The following is a 19,227-nucleotide window of genomic DNA, read 5'->3' as shown; positions in this document are numbered from 1 at the left end:
TGTATAATTTGGGGGCAAAACTCAACTTTCCCTGAAAGCCTTGTTTTTTTCATTGTGAAATGAAGAGTTGGAATAAATGACCTTTATGGTCCATTCCAGCTACAAAATGCTATGATTCTGAGACCACTGATTTCTAGTTATTTAAATTATTATAGAAAACATTTTTGAAGTATTGAAGATTATTGCAACACATAGCTTTCATAATTGTCACTAGGGAAAATGGTAGTATTCTCTGCCAACAATAAAATCATCTAGGTAAAATGAGAGTGCTTGAATCATGGCACAACTCTAAACAGAGGCAGGAAGAAGCTTTGTGTGGAAGCCTGTCGGAAGAAAGCCAGACAACGCTTTCTGTTCTGTGTGTACACTATGATTGATATGTTCACAACCTACTCTTGGACGAAGACAAAGTAGAGCAAAACGCCTAAAGATTGTTAGAAATCAAATGATGGTGACACAGAGTGGCCCAAGGGAAGTTGCCCTTTCTGCATTTAGAAAGGTCTGTTACAGCACTCTGCGTCTTGCATGCTGGCTGGTCCTCGCCATGCAGATACTCCTGGCTGCCTTTCTCTTTCCTCTTCGACTATCCAAGTTCAGTGCCTTCGTGTCTGTCCTCCCTCAAATGTCCTGCATGCCTCCCAGCTCCCCCACCCACTCCTCTGCCCACCTTGGCTCCTCTGGAGCCTGTTGTCTATACTGCTTACTCAGGGTGTTCATGGTTGCCATGTCTCGTACCTGTTGCCTGCTTTCTTTTACCTTCCATACTAGAAGCTTCTTATTTTCTGAGTTTATTTTGTCTTTTTTCAGGGGGACGGGGTTGGGGGACTGTAGATCAAATCCAGGGTTTGGGGCATGCAAGGCAAGTAATTTACCACTGAGCTACATCCCAGCCCTAGAAGCTCCTTAAAGGTTAGGATTATATCTTCCTTTGTGTCCCCTATGACAAGGCTTTCCCCAAAGCTGGTGCTCAATAAAAATTTACTAATTGATTAGTAAAAAACTAAAAGACACATTTAAAGGTCACTAAGTGCATCTCCAAGTGAAAATGGGCCTCTTTAAATGTTTTTCTTAAAAGATGGCTTTCAGAGAATCTACAGATCCTTCAGTAAACTCCCCCTAACAATGAATGACTCTAACTACTAAGAATATATCAAAATATTTCACACAGATATCTATTGAGTACCTGTTATATTCTAGGCACTATGGAATAAGTAGATTTTTAAAATTTTTATTTTTAGTTATTCATGACAGTAGAATGTATTTTGACAGAATATACATACATAAAGTATAACATTTTATTTAGGTTCCCACTCTTGTGGTCGTACACGATGTGGAGTTACCCTGGTGTATATAAATACAAGGCTAGGAAAGCTATGTCCAATTAATCCGTCTTTCCTATTCTCCTCTCCCTCCTTTCTCTTCATTTCCCTTTCTCTACTCCAGTGGATTTCTATTATTCCCATCCCCAACTTCCCTTGTTTTGAGTTAGCATCCACAAATCATACAGAATGTTTAGCTTTTGTTTTTTGTGGATTGGCTTATTTCACTTAGCATGATATTCTTCATTCCCATCTATTTACTGGAAAATCCACAATTTCATTCTTCTTTATGGCTGAATAATATTCTATTGTGTATATATACCACATTTTCTTTATTCATTCATCCATTGAAGGACACTTAGGATGTTTCTGTAGTTTGGCTATTGTGAATTGAGCTGCTATAAACATGGATGTGGTTGTATCACTGTAGTACACCAATTTTAAGATCTTTGGGTATAGACCGAGGGAGTGAGATAACTGGGTCAAATAGTGGTTCTATTCCAAGTTTCCTAAGGAGTCTCAATACTGCTTTCCATAGTGGTTGTACCAATCTGCAGTTCCACCAGCAGTGTATGAGAGTACCTTTTGCCCCACATCATCGCCCACATTTATTGTTATTTGTTTTCTTTATAACTGCCATTTCGGCTGGAATGAGATGGAATCTCAGTGTAGTTTTAATTTGCATTTCTCAAATTACTAGAGATGTTGAACATTTTTTATATTCTTTTGACCATATTTCTTCTACTGTGAAATATTTGTTCAGTTCCTTTGCCCATTTATTGATTGGGTTATTTATTTTTCTGGTGTTAGGTTTTTTTGAGTTCTTTGTATATCCTGGAAATTAATGCCTTATCTGAGTTACTGGTGGCGAAGATTTTCTCCCACTCTGTAGGATCTCTGTACACGTTCTTGATTGTTTCCTTTGCTGTGAAGAAGCTTTTCAGTTTGATACCATCCCATTTATTGATTCTTGATTTTATTTCTTGTGCTTTAGGATTCTTGTTGAGAAATTTGGTTCCCAAGCTGACATGTTGGAGAGTTGGACCTACTTTTTCTTCTAGTAAGTGCAGGGTCTCTGGTCTAATGCTTAGGTCTTTGATCCAGTTACAGTTAAGTTTGTGCAGGGTAAGATATAGGGGTTCAGTGTCACTTTATTACATACAGATTTCCAGTTTTCCCAGCACCATTTATTGAAGAGGCTATCTTTTCTCCACTGTATGTTTATGGTGCCTTTGTCTAGGAAGAGATAACTGTATTTGTGTGGGTGTGTCTCTGTGTCTTCTATTCTGTTTCATTGGTCTTCATGTCTGTTTTCACACTAAGGATTGCTTTGGCTATTCTGAGAGTATTTTTCCAAATGAATTTCATGATTGCTTTTTTTATTTCCATGAATAACATCATTGGGATCTTTATAGGAATTACATTAAATCTTTATAGCACTTTGGTAGTATGGCCATTTTGATAATATTGATTCTGCCTGAGATAGGTGGTTTTAAAACCAACCAAATAACAAATTTAAAAACAAAAAACTCTTCAAAAAATAAATAACTAAAACATAAGGAAAGATACTTTTTCTAAATATCTCCTCCCCTCTAGGCATCCAGAACTTTAGTGGGCATCCAGTCATGTAATCATCATAGTACTAATATATAATAGTAATAATATGCAAGTAAATACAAAAATGCAGTGAAACTAAAAGAGCACCTAATTTTGCCCTAAAAGGACTGAGGAACCTCCCTAGAAATGACAGCATCTGGGCTGTCCCAGAAGGTTGCAGCGCAGGGCACCAGGTGTGAAGGTGAAGAGGTGGGAGAGAAGATAGTAAGATATGTGCCAAGAATTCCAGACACTTCAGTCACTAAAGGAGAGAGGACAAGGGAGGAGAGTTGTGTGAGGTGGGGCTGGATAGGTTAGCAGAAGCCAAATTGTAAATGGCTTTTATGTCCACCAAAACTGTTAGATTTTTTATTGGGTGGACAGGAGGTAGCCATTGGCAAATTTTGAGCAGGCTAATGACAAAATCAGGCTTGTGTGTTAGAAAAATCACTTTGTTGTCTGAGGAACAGATTGAAAGGGGATAAGACTAGAGAGAGAGCAAAGCCAGGAAGATGTCTTTTGCTGTGTTTTCTGCAAGATGTGGAATGGTGGTCACACTTGCTCTGTGTTTGTCATCCACTCCACGCGCAGTTAGTTAGCTTTCTGTGTGGTGGTGGGATCCTACTCTACCCACTCGACTGAACTTCTTTTAGGTCAGGGTGGCACCTAATCCCTCAGCCCCTGCACAGAAGTGGTGCGGAAGTAGAATCCATTGCTTAAACAGAAGGTAAGAGCGTCATCAGGGGGTGTCTATATGTGTGATCTCTGGTACCAGAACCACTGAGGAGGAGAGGAGGGATTTGGGCACTGGAGACAAAGGGAGGAGGGTGTGAGGACAGGATGGTGGCTGGTGTTGAATTTGGTGATGCCTAGAGGAAAAAGGACATGTGATCTGGTTGTAGAAGTCAGGAGGACATCTGAGTTAGCCATGTCCACTTGCATCAGGAGCTTTTTTTGATGGATTGAAGCTATAGGGATTGCTGAGATGACCCAGAAATTGTGTGGAGTCAGAGAAGAGTGTGGAGAACCAGAAGGGGCCCCATAGTAAAATGTTAAGGGTGGCCAGTGGCAGAGGAAGAAGATAGAAGGTCAGAGTCTCAGAAGGGTTTGCCATAGAAGAGGAAAGCTAAGTAGATGAAACAAAATCAGGGAACCTGAGACACGAAATTTCAAGAAAGAGGAATCAGTGAACAGAATTGAACACTGCAAAGACAAGTTTAAAAAGTGTCATGGAAAGGGCATTGTATGTGTAATTCATGCAAGGCTCAGATGATTCAGGAAAAAAAAACAGCAGTTATGCAAACAACAATAATGTAAGTTGTATGTCTGCGTGTTTTCTAAATTTGGAGTGACACATAGAATGATTAACTGCAGCAAAATATTAAAATTCATGAATCTGGGTAAGGATCTTTGAGTTTTCTGTGCTCTCCTTGCAATCTTTCTGTAGGTTTCAAATAACTTCATAGTAGAAAGGTAATGCCAAAGGGCTCAGCCACTAAGAGGGCAGTGGCAGCCTATGCAGAGCTGTTTCTGTGAGTGGTATGAACACAGAGATTGAATGCTCTGCTATGGGGTGCACAGGTCCCCAGTGACAGTTGGTCTGGAGACCAGCACAGCCTACACTGTCAAGACGCTTGGCTCTGAGTTCAAGAATAGTTTAATCAGAGAATGGGTCTCTGTGAGCTTCCTTTTACTTTTTCAGAGGAAAGATTAAACATTTATATGCTGAAAAGAATAAGAAACTAGAGATAGGGTGGGGAAAGACAGAGACATGCCTGAGACTTAAGTCCATGTGTTTTCTCTTTTAAAATACTGCAAGTAGGGCTGGGGTTGCAGCTCAGTGGTAGAGTACTTAGCACACTCAGTGTCCTGGGATCAATCAGCAGCTCTGCAAAAAAAAAGGAAAAATATTTTTTCTAAATATCTCCTCCTCTCTAGGCATTCAGAACTTTAGTGGGCATATAGTCATGTAATCATTATAGTACAATAATATGCAAGTAAATACAAAAATGCAGTGAAACTAAAAGAGCACCTAATTTTGCCCTAAAAGGACTGAGGAGTCTCCCCAGAAATGACAGCATCTGGGCTGTCCCAGAAGGAGGCAGCATAGGGCACCAAAATTTATCTGCAAATATTGCAAAAGAACAATCCTCATTTTTTATGTGAGATTCTTGTACATGCCTGAAATCTTTACTTCAAGCCAAGTAATCCCTTATCATTTCACTCTTCCACATAGGTCTTATTGTCCAGAATCATTCTGTGCTTTCCTGGGAATCCTTTTTTTCTTTCTTTTTTTTTTTTTTCAGTACTGGGAAATGAACTAGGGTTGCTCTAACCATGTGCTGTACATCCCCAGCCCAGTTTTATTTTTTTTGAGGAAGGGTCTCACTCAGTCACCAAAGCCGACCTAAAACTTGCAATCCTCCTGCCTCAGCCTCCCTGAGGCTGGGATTACAGGCATGTGCCACTGCACCCAGTTTCTCCTGTGAGTCGTCATGGGATTTGCAAGCCGCGTTTCAGTGGTGTGCCCAGACTGAACGTGGCACTTAGCTCATGACCCATGCCAGGTAATAAAAGGAAGCACTCTCCCACTGGCAGAAGATCCTTCCCAGCTGTCTTAGTTTGGTCTACTATTTAAAAAGCATAAACTGCATCTTATAAACAACAGAAATTTATTTCTTGCAGTTTGGGAGGCTGGAAAGTCCAAGGTCAAGAGCCATCAGGTTCATCTGGTAAGGGCTTCCTGGTTCATCTATGGGTCCCTTTTTGCAGTGTTCACATGTGGCAGAAAAGGTTGAAAGAACTCCCTTGGGCCTCTTTCACAGGGCTCTGATCCCATCAGGAAGGCACTGCCCTCAAAACACAGTCACCTTCCAAAAGGCCCCATTTTTAATGCCATCACTTTGGCAGTTAAGATTTAACATGAATTTTGGGGAAGACACAGACATTCAAACCATAATATCGGGTGATGAATATGTTGTCAGGAGAAAGAACAGAAAGTTTCCCAACTAGGTGAAGCATTCACAAGGCTGAAATAGGATATTTTATTTCTTGCCACTCTAAAATAATTCAGCTGCAAATAAGGAAAAGGTAAAAAAAAAAGTATGAAAGGCTAGGCGCAGGGGCGCATGCCTGTAATCCCAGCAGCACAGGAGGCTGAGGCAGGAGCATCTCAAGTTCAAAGCCAGACTAAGCAATTTAGTGAGGCCCTAAGCAACTTAGCAAAGACCCTGTCTTAAAATAAAAAATAAAAAGATCTGAGTACATGTGGCTCAGTGGTGAAGCACCCCTGAGTTAAATCCCCAGTAAGGGAGGGGGGGAAGCCTGTAGGACCATTCAAAGAGCTGTGATTTCAGTTTTGCCTCCAGCACTTCCAACAGATCTTTGTCAGGGGACCTGGGTAGGGTGGCAAACACCTATAATTCCAGTAACTCATGAGGCTGAGGCAGAAGGATTGAAAGTTTGAGGCCAGCCCGGACAATTTCGAACGTGTCTCAAAATAAAATTTAAAAGGTCTGTGGATACAGTTCAGTGGTAGAGCCCTTGCCTAGCATGCATGAGGTCCTAGTTTAATCGCATCCTAATTATAGGAGGGAAAAAAAGTAAAGAACAATCAAATTGGAATCTTTAGATGAGAAGAGAGTTGGAATAGAACAAACTAAAAGGGACATGTTAACAGAGCTGCACTGAAAAAATGGCAGATCATTCTTCAGAGAGAAGAAAAACAATGTGAGATGGAAACACTAATATAGGAGGAATAAAGAGCAGGAAGCATAAGTATATTGATAAATAAAACAAAAGATTGTGTTGTAAACCAATAGAAGCAAAATCATGGAGATTTAAAATATATGAACTGTTAACATGCACTACAAAAATAAGACAAAAAGTGAGATAGAATAAGAGGAAATAACAGTATTCTTGGGGAATTGGTTAAAGTAACAATTTGTATTAAATTATAATGAGCAAATGGAAAAAATAGTTCTATGCTTCTTCCATGCATCTGAACAGAGTTCTTTCTTACTGACAATGAAAATTAGAGCCAATTAATATCTGTGCTCATAATTTTCTTAATATTAATCAGAAGGAATTTTTAACTCAAGCTTCAGGGATTTGAGTCTTACTGTTAATGAACACAGCAGAAAAACAGAACACTATGGGAGTTTCTGTACCCCCGAGCTGATCTAGGAGCTCAGGTACAACTCTCAGGACTCTAGGGCTGAGACAAGGTGACCCAGAGCTGGAGTGGCTTTTGTGTTAAAGCAGATAGACTTTCTGGTCAGGATAAGAGCATACATTCTCCTTTCTACTTTGGACGGACATGGCTTTCACAGGATTGGGGGCAAACTTCCCTCGGATGGTGCAGTATGAACAAACACTAATGACTAAGGATGGGTCTTACCAAGAAATTATCCTCCCAGCATTAGGCATCAAAATTTCCCAGTGCTAACCCTCTGTGTGTGCTGTGAAAACCCACTGCCATTAAGCAGTTATTCTGAGTGCATATAGGATGTACCGATTGCAAATGTTGGTAACAAAAGAACCCCAGTGAGAGTAGGATGAAATAGGGGATCTCGGTGCTGATGGAGATTAAATAGCCTGAGAATGGCTTTGTGTATTAACGTCAGGGAGCTCAGGTCCTGCCACCTAAAGAGTGACACCTGATGCCTCAATTGTAAGGTAATAAATCTTGAGTAAACTGCAGATCTCAAGTAGGCTGCTTGCAAGGTGAGAGAAATCATATCAAGCCCATAAATGTCTTCTTTTCTGGAGACTGAAATACCATCTCTGAGCACTTATATTTACTTGAACAGAGGATTTAACACTTGAGACAACTGAAGTTTCATAAAATGAGGAGTCCTTGGCCTTATTGACAAAGCACCCTGTGAAGAGTGTGATTGTGATCCAAGTCATTAGCAGCAAAGGTAACGACATGATTAAAGTCAAAGTCGAGTGACAGCCCAGGATTCGGGACCTGGTAGCCCAGAAATGAAAATTTCTGATAGGTTTTTTTCCTTGGTGGGGATGGGGAGGGAAGACTGGGAGATTTACAGTCAGATGGTAACAGAAAAAGAGTTCCTAGTCACTTATTTCTCTAGTGAGCTAAAGGCTGAACAAACATTGAAAAGAATGACATTATCAACATCAATTAGTATTTAGAGATCATAGCAGAGCGAGGGCTGTCCTGACCTTCATAAACTGCAATGACAGCAATGAAAAGAGCAGTGTATTTCACAAATACCCCCATAAGATTGTAAAACAGCAGTTTTCTTCTGGAGCCAGGGCAAGGAAGGACGCTCTTGGGTTTTGTATTCAGAGCCTTTTGGCCCATATTTCCCCATGCAGCTCAGTATGCTTCATGGAAGAAAGAACGCTTACTTACCCAAACATAGGAGCAAGTTTTTTTCTTTTTATGGAACACCATGGGTAAAAAATTAAAAGCTTATAGTAACTAATCAGCATATAACCAATTCCCCCAGAAAGCTCAAATTCCAAAGAGAATATTCTAAATTTTCAATTAGAAGTCATTCTTACTTAAAAATCAATATAACCATAGTACATATTACTGTTTTAAATTTATCTTAAGCTTATCATTATACTGTGATTTCATTAGAAATGAAACACTACTTAATATTATAAAGGAACAGGATGAGTCTTAGGGGCTGTATCAGAAAGGTGAAATAAGAAAAGAACCCTTAGCACAATAATGTTATTATTCTTCTGTAGTAAACTGAAACGGTTTGAACAAAAAGCATGCTTTACTCACTTCAGTATGTTTTCTTCTCCAGTGATCTAATTAATTACTTAATTTTTCAATTAATATTGTGTAGATATAGGACACAGAGGTTTTTTTAAATATGTGTGTTCAGAAAGGGAGAAATAAGTTGCAATTGTATGACACATTGATGCATATGGTCATCTTATTGTTTTCAGTAAGCATTTAATCATTCCTTCCAAAGACCTCTTAACTCAGCCAATTTTTCACAAAGTAATGAGTGCTCTATTCCTTGGGAAATATTCCTAAATGGATGTAGCACAGTATAGTTGCATAGTGTATCTATTATACTGGGAGTACATTTTGTTGTTACCAGGCTTTGAAAAGCATAAAGACTATTCTGAAATTGAAATATTTCCCCCCAGATGTTTGATTGCCTAAGTACAGGCTATATTAAGGAACAGAAGCAAAACAACCCTTGTGGTTTCACAGATGCCCTATCACAGCTCAGACTCTTTTATAATCTTCTGAATAAAATCTAATTTGTTTCATCTGGTGAAGAGGTCATTTCTAGCTTCTGACCTGTATGAGAAAGAAAAGCTGATAATCCAGTGTTTCACATTAAACTTGAATTTGGTTAATAAAACATATCACTGATGTTTTTCCAGTTAGGATTTCTGAAATATTCATTTAGTTAAAATAAGCTTGCCTATTTTGATGTAGATTTCTACTCTTTTCCTGCACAACTCTTTAGCAATAAAGCTTCTTCCCACCCCACACCTGATTTTGGTAACACTTCCCTTTATGGCTTTTAAGTCAAAGATTTGTCATTAATACAAAGCCCATTCAAGTTCTTGATCTCTTTCTAGGCTCATAATCTAATTTTTTTTCCTGAAAGAATCACTCCGGTTTACCTCTAGTTGCCTGAAGTTAGGAAAGGACCCTCTGTACTCTTTTATCTGTTTTCAATTTCATGGTCACCTTCTCAGAAGTCTCAATTCCTATTGGGCATGGTGGCGTACACCTGTAATTCCAGCAGCTCAGGAGGCTGAGGCAGGAGGATAACAGTTTCAAAGCCAGCTTCAGCAACTTAGCAAGACCCTAAGCAACTTAGCAAGACCCTGTCTCAAAATAAAAAAATAAAAAGTCTGGGATTGTGGATCAGTGGTTAAGCAACCCTGAGTTCAATCCCTGGTACAAAAAAAATAAATCAAAGTCTCAATTCCCAGTTAAAAACACTAATTTAAAATGTGTAAAGAGTACCAATCTTATAATTTTACATTAATTGACAACATCTTTTTAGATTTACCAGGAGCACTGGTCTCAATATGAAGGTACAAAATCAAGCAATGTACCAAGAAGTCAATCCTCTGAAATCGCCAGCGGCCAGCAACCATCCAAAAGACCAGCCAAGCCCAAAGCTCGGAGACAGCATAAACGCCAGATTGGCCTCAAGTCTTTCATGACCAAAGAACTCATTGTCAGTCAAGGAAACCAGAATGACATTCCAAGACAGCAACAAAACCAAAATCAGCCTATAGATGCTTCAGTAAAGCATGGATCAACTGTGCTCACAAACGCCTCTAACAATGATTTACAAGACTCAAGAGCATTTAGGAGCCAGGATCCCAAAGTGACCTCCAACATATTTGCTCCACCAAAGCAGGCTTTTGAAAGGGTATTATATAAAAACTCTACTGGATATCACTCAGTGCTGAATATCAATAAAGAAAGGGGACAATGCAGAGATGAAGAGGAGAGAAGATTTCCATATCAGCAGCTACCCATCTACGCTCTTTCTAATTCAGATTTGAACAACCTTAACGAACTTTCTAAGAGGCAAGTGTTCCTGAGCCAGAAAGAGTCTCAGTCTGTTTATGACATGAATGTTCAAAGATCGACTGAAAAGAGGAAGCAACCAAAACAGCCTTTTACAGAGACAAAATATAAGAACCTAGAAATGTTATGGTAAGAATTCTCTATTCTTGAGTGGTTTCCTAGAGGAGATATAAGAGGCTTCTGGAGAAAGACAGGAGAGGGAGAGGGAGATGGATGGGGGAGTCCCTGGGAATAGTCAGGTGAGAAGGGAAAATTCACATAACAGCTTCCCTGACACTGATTCCTGCCCAGTGCTGTCCACTTTTGATATATTTCTTTTCCTCTCCTTATCTCCTCTACTTTTTTCACTCTACTTAAACTAGAATTTGGAAGGAGGGGAAAAGGATACAGGGACTCAGTTGAAACAAATCAGTATGTTTTAAAGGATATAAATAATATTTGGAGAAAACCAAATTATCTCCAGAACTCTAATGGCCTTTCCTAAGAAAGAAATCTAAAACAGAAAAGGGGACTGGGGATGTGGCTCAAGCGGTAGCGCGCTCACCTGGCATGCGTGCGGCCCGGGTTCGATCCTCAGCACCACATACAAATAAAGATGTTATGTCCGCCAAAAACTGAAAAATAAATAAATAAATAAATAAATAAATAAAAGAAAACAGAAAAGGTATGCACAAAAATACCACCGTTTATAGAAAACAACCTAAAATTACAATAGTGGGGAAATGTTTAGGTAAACTTGGTATTTAATATCATAATTTAAAATTTTGGTTAAGAGGCAATGTTCCTATAAAAAGAAATTAATAAGGTATAAAATTATGCCTAAGGAGGAGTATAAGCTCTATTGGGTTAAAATGTTCACAGAAGAAAAATGTTCCAAAATGTCAATAGTGGTCATCTCTGGCAAGAAAGATTGAGGTTGTTTTAATTTCTCCTTTATATTTTGTGAAATTGTACAAGTACCCTACAATGTAGATGAATTGCTTCTATAGACAGGAAAAAGAAAGTTATTTTTTAAGTCACTCTAGGAGCCCTTTCTTGATATTCTTTAATCAAACATGTTTTCTGTATACCTGACATGGACTGAATATAAAGCTAAAATGCTGTAGAAAGTACAAAAGAAGTTTTATGCATGAGGCACCCTCAAGGAGCTTACTTTCAAAATAGGGGGACAATTTTATATATCTGAATTAATCAGAGGACATTTAAGTGCTACACTTGATAACATGAAATGTATGTTTAATAAGGTTCCAATCCAAGTTAGCTTTCTGGAAGAGACAGCTTCAGAAGGATTGCTTCTGACATTTTTTGTGTGAAAAATAATATTTAGGTTTTGGTAAATAGGAAACTAGAAAACTCCTTTCTATTCCATTCTTGATTTTCTTTGCAAAGAATTTTTATCATAAGTTGAAAAATATTCTCCATTAATCCTTTAATGTAATGAAATGTATTAACAGATTTTCTAATGTTACACTATCCTTTTGTTTCTGAGGTTAACTTGACATAATGTACTTTTAATAAGTTGCTTGATTAGATTTGCTAGCACTTTGTTTGGGATTTAACATTCACTGCATGAAGTAAGATTGGCTATAATTTTCCTATCTGCCATGAGCCTTGCTGTGTTATCAAGGTTATGCCAGCCTTATGAAATGAGTTAAGAACTATGCCCTCTTTATACATCTGAGTTATATATACACTTATATGCAGTTGGGATGGTCTGTTACTTGAAGGTTTGATAGAACTTTCCTGTACAACTACTGGGAACATGGGTGTTTTTTTATTTGGTTTTGTTTTTGTGGTTGTTGGCTGTGGGCAGATTTTAGACTCCTGATTCATTTACTAGAATGACTAAAAGTCTTTACAAGCTTTCCGTTTCTTCTTTGATCATCTGATAAATATACTTTCTAAAAAAAAAAAAAATCTACTTTTACGAAGTTTAAAATGTCCTGTCATATCCTCAGTGTGTGGTGACTTGGGGCATGCTTGGGCTGTTTTGAGCTCTACTAGATCTCATGGTGCAATACTGCACTTGTGGGCTCAACTGTACTTCTCGTAGCTCCTGTGTAAGACCAAGTACCCCTGGAAATTCATCAGGCCTATCCTCTTCTGCCAACTATGAAAGGTGGTTTTCTCCCTATTTTTTATTTTTAGCCCTTTTGAAATGTATGTCCACGTACAGTGAAGCACAGTGTGTGAGTTCAGCAACAGAGCTTGGGTGCCTTACTGAATTGTCCTGCAGTTGAGTACGGAAAGGAAGTGGAACATAGTCCTCAGGAGACAAAGGAGAATGTCAAAGGAGAATATTGGTGCATCTTCAACACACCCAAGGGCAGGAGAGGGGGGTATTGTTTTACTTCATTAACTTTTAAATTCAAACATTACGTCAGAATACATTTTAAGGCATTTGAAAATTAAAAACCAGTCAAATAAAAAATGTACTTTCATATTATTCAACCTCTTAAATCTTTAATCATGTCTTTTTATTTCCAGTACTACTCCTTTCTTGTTTTTTTTTTTAATATTTATTTTTTAGTTTTCGGTGGACCCAACATCTTTATTTTATTTTTATGTGGTGCTGAGGATCGAACCCGGCGCCCCACGCATGCCAGGCGAGCGCGCTACTACTTGAGCCACATCCCCAGCCCTGTTTTTTACATTAACTTTTCAACCAAGATGGTGCATGCACATATACTAAAAAGTCAGGTGGCACTTAGTCAGTTGGCAATCCACTGCTTTCGCTCCCCAGTGATCCCCTCCACAGTGCTTGGCTATGAATAATATTTATATTGGTATAATAATGAAAATCCTCAATATTAGTAACCCCTTTTGACTTTTATTGTTTCCTCTAGTATTTGCCACTATTCTCAGTTATATTTATTTATCATTATATTTTTCTACCTCAATTTCAGCTATTTTGAGTGATTTTATTGATTTCTATTCTGATAGATAAGGACTGAGCTTCCTGACATCACCTTCATTATGTGTTTCTCTTCAACCATTCTGCAGTAATGGGAGTTACATTACAATTTTTGGTTAGATCAATATTCAGTGGTTTTGTTATTATGCCAATGCATCTATAATGCATGATCTGGTGTTGGTCTATGACTATGCCTCATTTTAAAATTTTTTTCCAAAAGTTCATAATTGCCTTGATTTGTTTGTTTGCTTTGGCTTACTTTGATTTGTACATGTGGCTCATTGTTCCCACACTTTCCTAGTCTCTCAATACAAATGTTCACAGATGCAAATACATTAGATTCTTTCTTCTATCTTGGACATAGCCTTTTATAACACACCTTTAAATTCTTCATCTTGCTAGACTTGCTACAAAACTGAAGAATTCCCTTTGACTTTCCTTCTGGTCAGAATCCCTTTTTCAAGATTGCAGATTTTCCTCGTTTTGTTTGAGTACATCCTCTGATATTTTCTTCCTATTAGAAACATGGTGTGATGCAGACAATAGGGTGACAAGCAGTTCTCAGCATGCCAGTGTCCTGCGCGGCACTTCCTTTCCCCATGGCCATCCTCTGCCCGTGTTGTCCTTGCAGAACCTCCCTTCACTTCATCATGGGGATGCCCTTCATTTTTCTCCACTCTTGACCCTCCTATTTTCTCCATCTACTCTCTTTCCCTTTCTTAGCTTCCTTTCTCATTCTGGTAGAGAACATCCTCTACTTCTTAGGAGGTATGATTGATATTGACTGTGTTCTGCCCTTGCTCCTAATAGCTGGCAGGGTGTTGTAGAATTCTAGATTGAAAATCATTTCCCCCTTACAATCGTCTTCTTTATTCCGGCGTTGTTATATATGACCTGTCTATTTTTTCTTTGGAAGCTGTAGGATCTTCTCTCTTTCTCCATAAAATGAGAATTCATAATAACATGCCTTGGTTTAGGTCTATTTTCATAGATTGTTCTGGGCCTTTTAGCCTGGATACATGTGTCTTTTCAGTCTGGGAAATGTCTTGAATCCTCTCGTGGGTCACTCCTTCCAGCTCTCTTCTTTCCTGTTATTCACAGGTGTTTTTCCAGGACTGTTCATACGATATTCTTTACTCTCTTGTTCATTTCTTATTTATTTTGCCCTACTTTCTGTGAAAGTTCCTCAATTATTGCTTCCAGCCTTCCTATGCTCTTGTTACTGGAGGAAGGATCTTTTGGCATAGAAAAGAGACCAAGTAGAGAAGAGACCAAGCTGAATATTGCAAACACACACAAGCAGAGTTTTTTAATGTGGCTTCACCTGAAAGGAAACAGCACTGATAGACAGGGAACCAAGCTGCTCTATGAAGAAAGGGAGATGAAAGCTTCTTATTGATTTTCTGGGGTGGGCCAAAGACCAGTAATTTTCCACTAGCCAGGGACATAGTTTCTCTTTGCATGAGATTTGGACCACATGGTAACGGTCAACTTGTCCCAGGAACTTCTGAGTTATTCTTGCAGCTGGTGTCATAATCCTATGTGCAAACATCCTGGTACTGTGGTTCAGTCTTGGCCTTATGACAGGTTGAAGGACTTTAGGTCCTTTGGATGCTGCAGCTGGTGAAAGGGTGGGGCAGAAGAAAAGTCATACCAGCTCCAGTGAGCAATGTTTGCATGCAGAGGTGAGTAGAATCTGACCAAAGGGTTAAGATAGCAAAGGGGACAAACACAATACAAAGACAGAGATGCCAAGCCATTTCATCAGATTCCACTCATCCATGCAACATCTATAGGCCCAAGTGAAGAGTGAGTATTTTCAGCAAAAGTGTTTGAAAAGAAGATATTTCTGCAGTTCTATGGCACATCGTTCTGTATACATTCATTTACCACTTAACAGCGGGGATATGTTCTGAGAAATCTTTTTATTCTATCTTTTCACAGACATTGAAGTGTCCTGACACATAAAATGGCTATGCTGTCACTAGATGAAATAATCTTCTGGGACTACCTCTTTACATGTAGTTTGTTGTTGATCAATACCTTGTTATGCTGCACATGACTGTAATTTTTTTTTTTTATTGGTTGTTCAAAACATTTGTAATTTAAATTAGGGAAAGCTTGTTACATATGTTATTAAAATCTTCTGAAGCCTGATTAGGTTTCCATGTTTGATATATTAGTTTCTGACCCTGGTAAATTGACATTTCCCTATATTTGGCTGTGGTGGCACATGCCTATGATCCCAACAACTTGGGAGGTTCCTTTCAGGAGGAACACAAGTCTGGGCAACTTAAAGAGCCCCTGTCCCTAAACAACAACAAAAGGACTGGAGACACAGCTCAATAGTAGAGTGCTTACTTAGAATGTGTGAGAGCTTTGGGGTTCAATCCCCAGTGCTTAAAAAAAAAAGAATTGTTAATGTCACCTCATAATTCTATTAGTTTCATTTTATGTATTTTGAAGTTTTATGATCAGGTACATGCAGGTTAATAATTGTATATTTTCCTGGCAAATTCTTCTTTTAATCATGATGTAATGAATATTTTTATTTCCAATAATGCTATTTGTTTTTTTTTTTTTTTTTTTTTTNATTTTTAGTTCTACTTGAATACCTTCTGTGATTCCTAAATCTGAGGATCATCTCTTTTTATAAATTTTGAAAAAATGATCACCTGTTTTCCTATGAATATTGCATCTCCCAAATTGGCTCTACTTCCTTTTCCAGGAACACCAAGTAGATATGTATTAAATTCTTTGATTCTAGGCTTTGTGTGTTTTAACTCTGTTTCTTATTTTACCTGTTGTCTCTCTGCTTCTTTCTGAGAAATTTCTCAGGTAGGTTTTCCAGTGCAGTAATTTCCTTTTCAACTATGTCCAATATGCTTTCTTAATTTTTCTTTTTTTTTTTTTAAAGAGAGAGTGAGAGGGAGAGAGAGAGAGAGAGAGAGAATGAGAGAATTTTAATATTTATTTATTTAGTTTTCGGCGGACACAACATCTTTGTTTGTATGTGGTGCTGAGGATCGAACCCGGGCTGCACGCACGCCAGGTGAGCGCGCTACCGCTTGAGCCACATCCCCAGCCCTCTTAATTTTTCTGTTGGATTTTAAAATTAAATAATGGTATTTTTCATGTCTGGAATTTCTACTTGGTTATAAGTAAAACCTCCCTGTTCTTTGTTCAAAATAAGTTTTTAAAAATATATTTCTCAGAATTTTGATTTCTTCTTTCATGTTTCCAATCATTTCATACATACTTTATGAATGCTATCTAACATATTCTATTATCTAAAGCTTGCAGAAGTCTATTACTACTATTTGTGTGTGTGTGTGTATGTCTGCTAACCCTCACACTTGGTAGATCATTTCCCTTTATGTACTAGGGTTTTAGATGATGAACTTACGTTCACATTGGCCCCAAATCTTACATATCTTGGATTAAAACTGACGCCCTTAAACCCAAACAGCTCACAAAGAAAGCCATACCTTCAGCTCATCCAGAATCTGCTCTGACTTTAGTTCATTTTGGTTTTCCTCCCTGGAGATTTCCTGCCTCTCATACAAATTCAACTGTGTACATAAAGGATATTGGTTTCATTTAATCCAACATTTCTTGGTATTTTTGTAGTGGGAAACTCTTCGACTTCTAAAAATGATATACTTCTATTCTGAATGCACTAAGTGAAAGTTCTAAGCAGAGTTAGAATATCCTATGGAAAAAGAAGATTTTAAGAAATTAATACATTAATGAGTGAATTAGCTCAAATTAATTCATTTGAGTTGAGGAGTGATAAATACATCAAGTTAATGGCCCATAAGAACTTTACTGTTAGCGGTCTTATGTATTCAAGTTTTAGTCACAAATGTGTGTTCTTTTCCAAAGGAAATTCCATCCTTCCCCGGACAGCCAACCTGTCAGAGCTTCCCCAGATTCACGGCTCACTCAGATAATGGAGCAGCATCAGCAAGCCTTGGTGCAGCTGACCGATGTGCAGCCCACCGACGTGCAGCCCAGTAAAGGGTCCTCTTCTAGCATCATGCTCCCCCCCATCTCATCAAGGGTAGAAAGTGAATCCCAACTCAGTCCAGAGAGAAGCCAAAGAAACCAAATGAAAATTACCCGTAGCAATTCTGAAGGCTATCTGTTTCAACTGGAAAAAGGAAAAAAACACAGGAAAAGGAGCAGCATTAAGGTGAGAAGGCACTGGTTATTACCCAGGAACTTTTTAATTTTGATAATACTGATGGACCTGTTTTTTTTTTGTTGTTGTTGTTGTTGTTTTTGTTCCCCTGAATCATAGCCCTGGAATAGGGATGGTTATTACTGAACTGCTGCCACAACCAGGTGACCCAGGGTCCCAGGAATGTCACTCCTCTAGCCTGTGTTACTCCCTGGAATTTCCTTCCCTTCTTTCTAGAAGTTGTTGCCAGGGATGCCCATTCCCACCCCTGTTTCAGGTCATCTCAGGGAAGGGGTCTGCATTTACAGAGAGGCAATGATCTTCCTTTTATCCCCAGATTAAATATCACGTCTTCTAAAAAGCTTTCCCACCCCACCCTAACCCCTATTCTAAACTGAGTCTTCATACATTTTCATTTCTGAATAGAAGAAAAAGTAGGATTGAAGGGGTAAAAGCCCCTGTTGCCACTGCATTTCCCCACCACCACCACCACATACTAGCTCCTTGCCCCTGATCTCACCTCACCCAGCTTCTGCAGTGAAGTACCTAGGCTAGTCAATGACTGAACTTTCCTCCAAAATGTTAGCTGCTATTTGCAGAATTCTTTGTCTACAATAAGATTTGCCATTACTAGCACCTTTGTGCACTTAAATCTTTTTATGTCCTATTTATTTCTCCACTGATTAAAGCAATAAAAACACCTCAGGAAAGATGACCTGGTTCTAGTGTCAAATAGTGTATTAGTTTGTTATTTATTACTGTAACAAAATACCTGAGGCAGCCTACTTTATTTTACAAAAACAGGTTTATTTAGCTCACAATTCTGGAAGCTCAAGGGCATGGCACCAGTATCAGCTTGGCTGTGGTGAGGGCCTTATGACAGAAGTCTGTGCAGAAGGGAGAGGTCATATCATAAGGCAGGAAGCCAGAGAGAGATTCAGGGGTCAGGATCACTTTTGTAACAATTCACTCTCATAAGAACTAACTCAGGCTCCCACAGAACTACCTGACTTCCTTCTGAGGGCAGACCCCACAATGACCCAACAACCTCCCTCTAGATTTCCACCTCTTAAAGGTCACACCGCCTCCCAACACTTCCATACTAAGGACTGGCACTCAAAATGAGCCCTTGCGGGACACACCCTCAACCCATATCTAGTCATAACACATAGTAAAGAAACAGCTGGAAAATACATTCTGATTTACAGGTCAATTGGCAAAGGCCTGGTTGGAAATAACAGGCCTGTGATGAGTCTGGTTTCCTGGGAGCAAACTGCATGGAGAGTTGAGTGCAGGGGATTTGTTGAGGGTGCCCTCAGGAACGGCCTTGTAAGGGAGCACAGAGGCAAGACTGGGCAGAGGGAGGGAGTAGGCAGTGACATAGCTGTGACAGAAGCCTCAGGCAAGGTTCTGTAGACTCTGAAGTCAGGATGGTTGTTCAAAGGAAGGGGACCCAGACTTTCGCTCCCCTTTATCAACCAGACATTGACTAGTGTCCACCCTGTCTTTGGGCACAGCAGCTCCATTTGGCTGCAGGCAGTGCTTAGGGAGAGACTCAACTGTGAGCTATCAGTAGACAGCACGCCCAGCAGCTGGGCCACTGAGTGCCCCAGTCCAGAAGGGTGTTCACTCTAGGTCAGTTTGGGTTGGGGGGGCACTCAGT

The 19,227-nt window shown here is 39.1% G+C and overlaps 1 protein-coding gene across 10 annotated transcripts in view; it reads left to right on the top strand.

Moving 5' to 3' along the window:
* Jhy (junctional cadherin complex regulator) overlaps positions 1 to 19,227 on the top strand; it is a 90,969-nt gene that overhangs the window by 32,859 nt on the left and 38,883 nt on the right. For 9 of the 10 annotated variants that reach the window (XR_007344467.1, XR_007344470.1, XR_007344469.1 and 6 more), the window contains 2 exons: positions 9,932 to 10,596; positions 17,267 to 17,576. Coding sequence is in view for 7 of the 10 variants with exons in the window: in XM_048795606.1 (XP_048651563.1) it covers positions 9,932 to 10,596; positions 17,267 to 17,576 (975 nt within the window). In the remaining 3 variants the exon portion in view is untranslated. Of the gene's footprint in view, positions 1 to 9,931; positions 10,597 to 17,266; positions 17,577 to 19,227 lie in introns of those variants that run through there. The other variant, XM_048795607.1, reaches the window with a different exon arrangement.

The sequence above is a fragment of the Marmota marmota genome, unplaced genomic scaffold (genome assembly GCF_001458135.2).
Source record: "Marmota marmota marmota unplaced genomic scaffold, marMar, whole genome shotgun sequence".
NCBI classification, from domain to species: Eukaryota; Metazoa; Chordata; class Mammalia; order Rodentia; family Sciuridae; genus Marmota; species Marmota marmota.
This window is presented reverse-complemented; position numbering and strand designations above follow the sequence as displayed.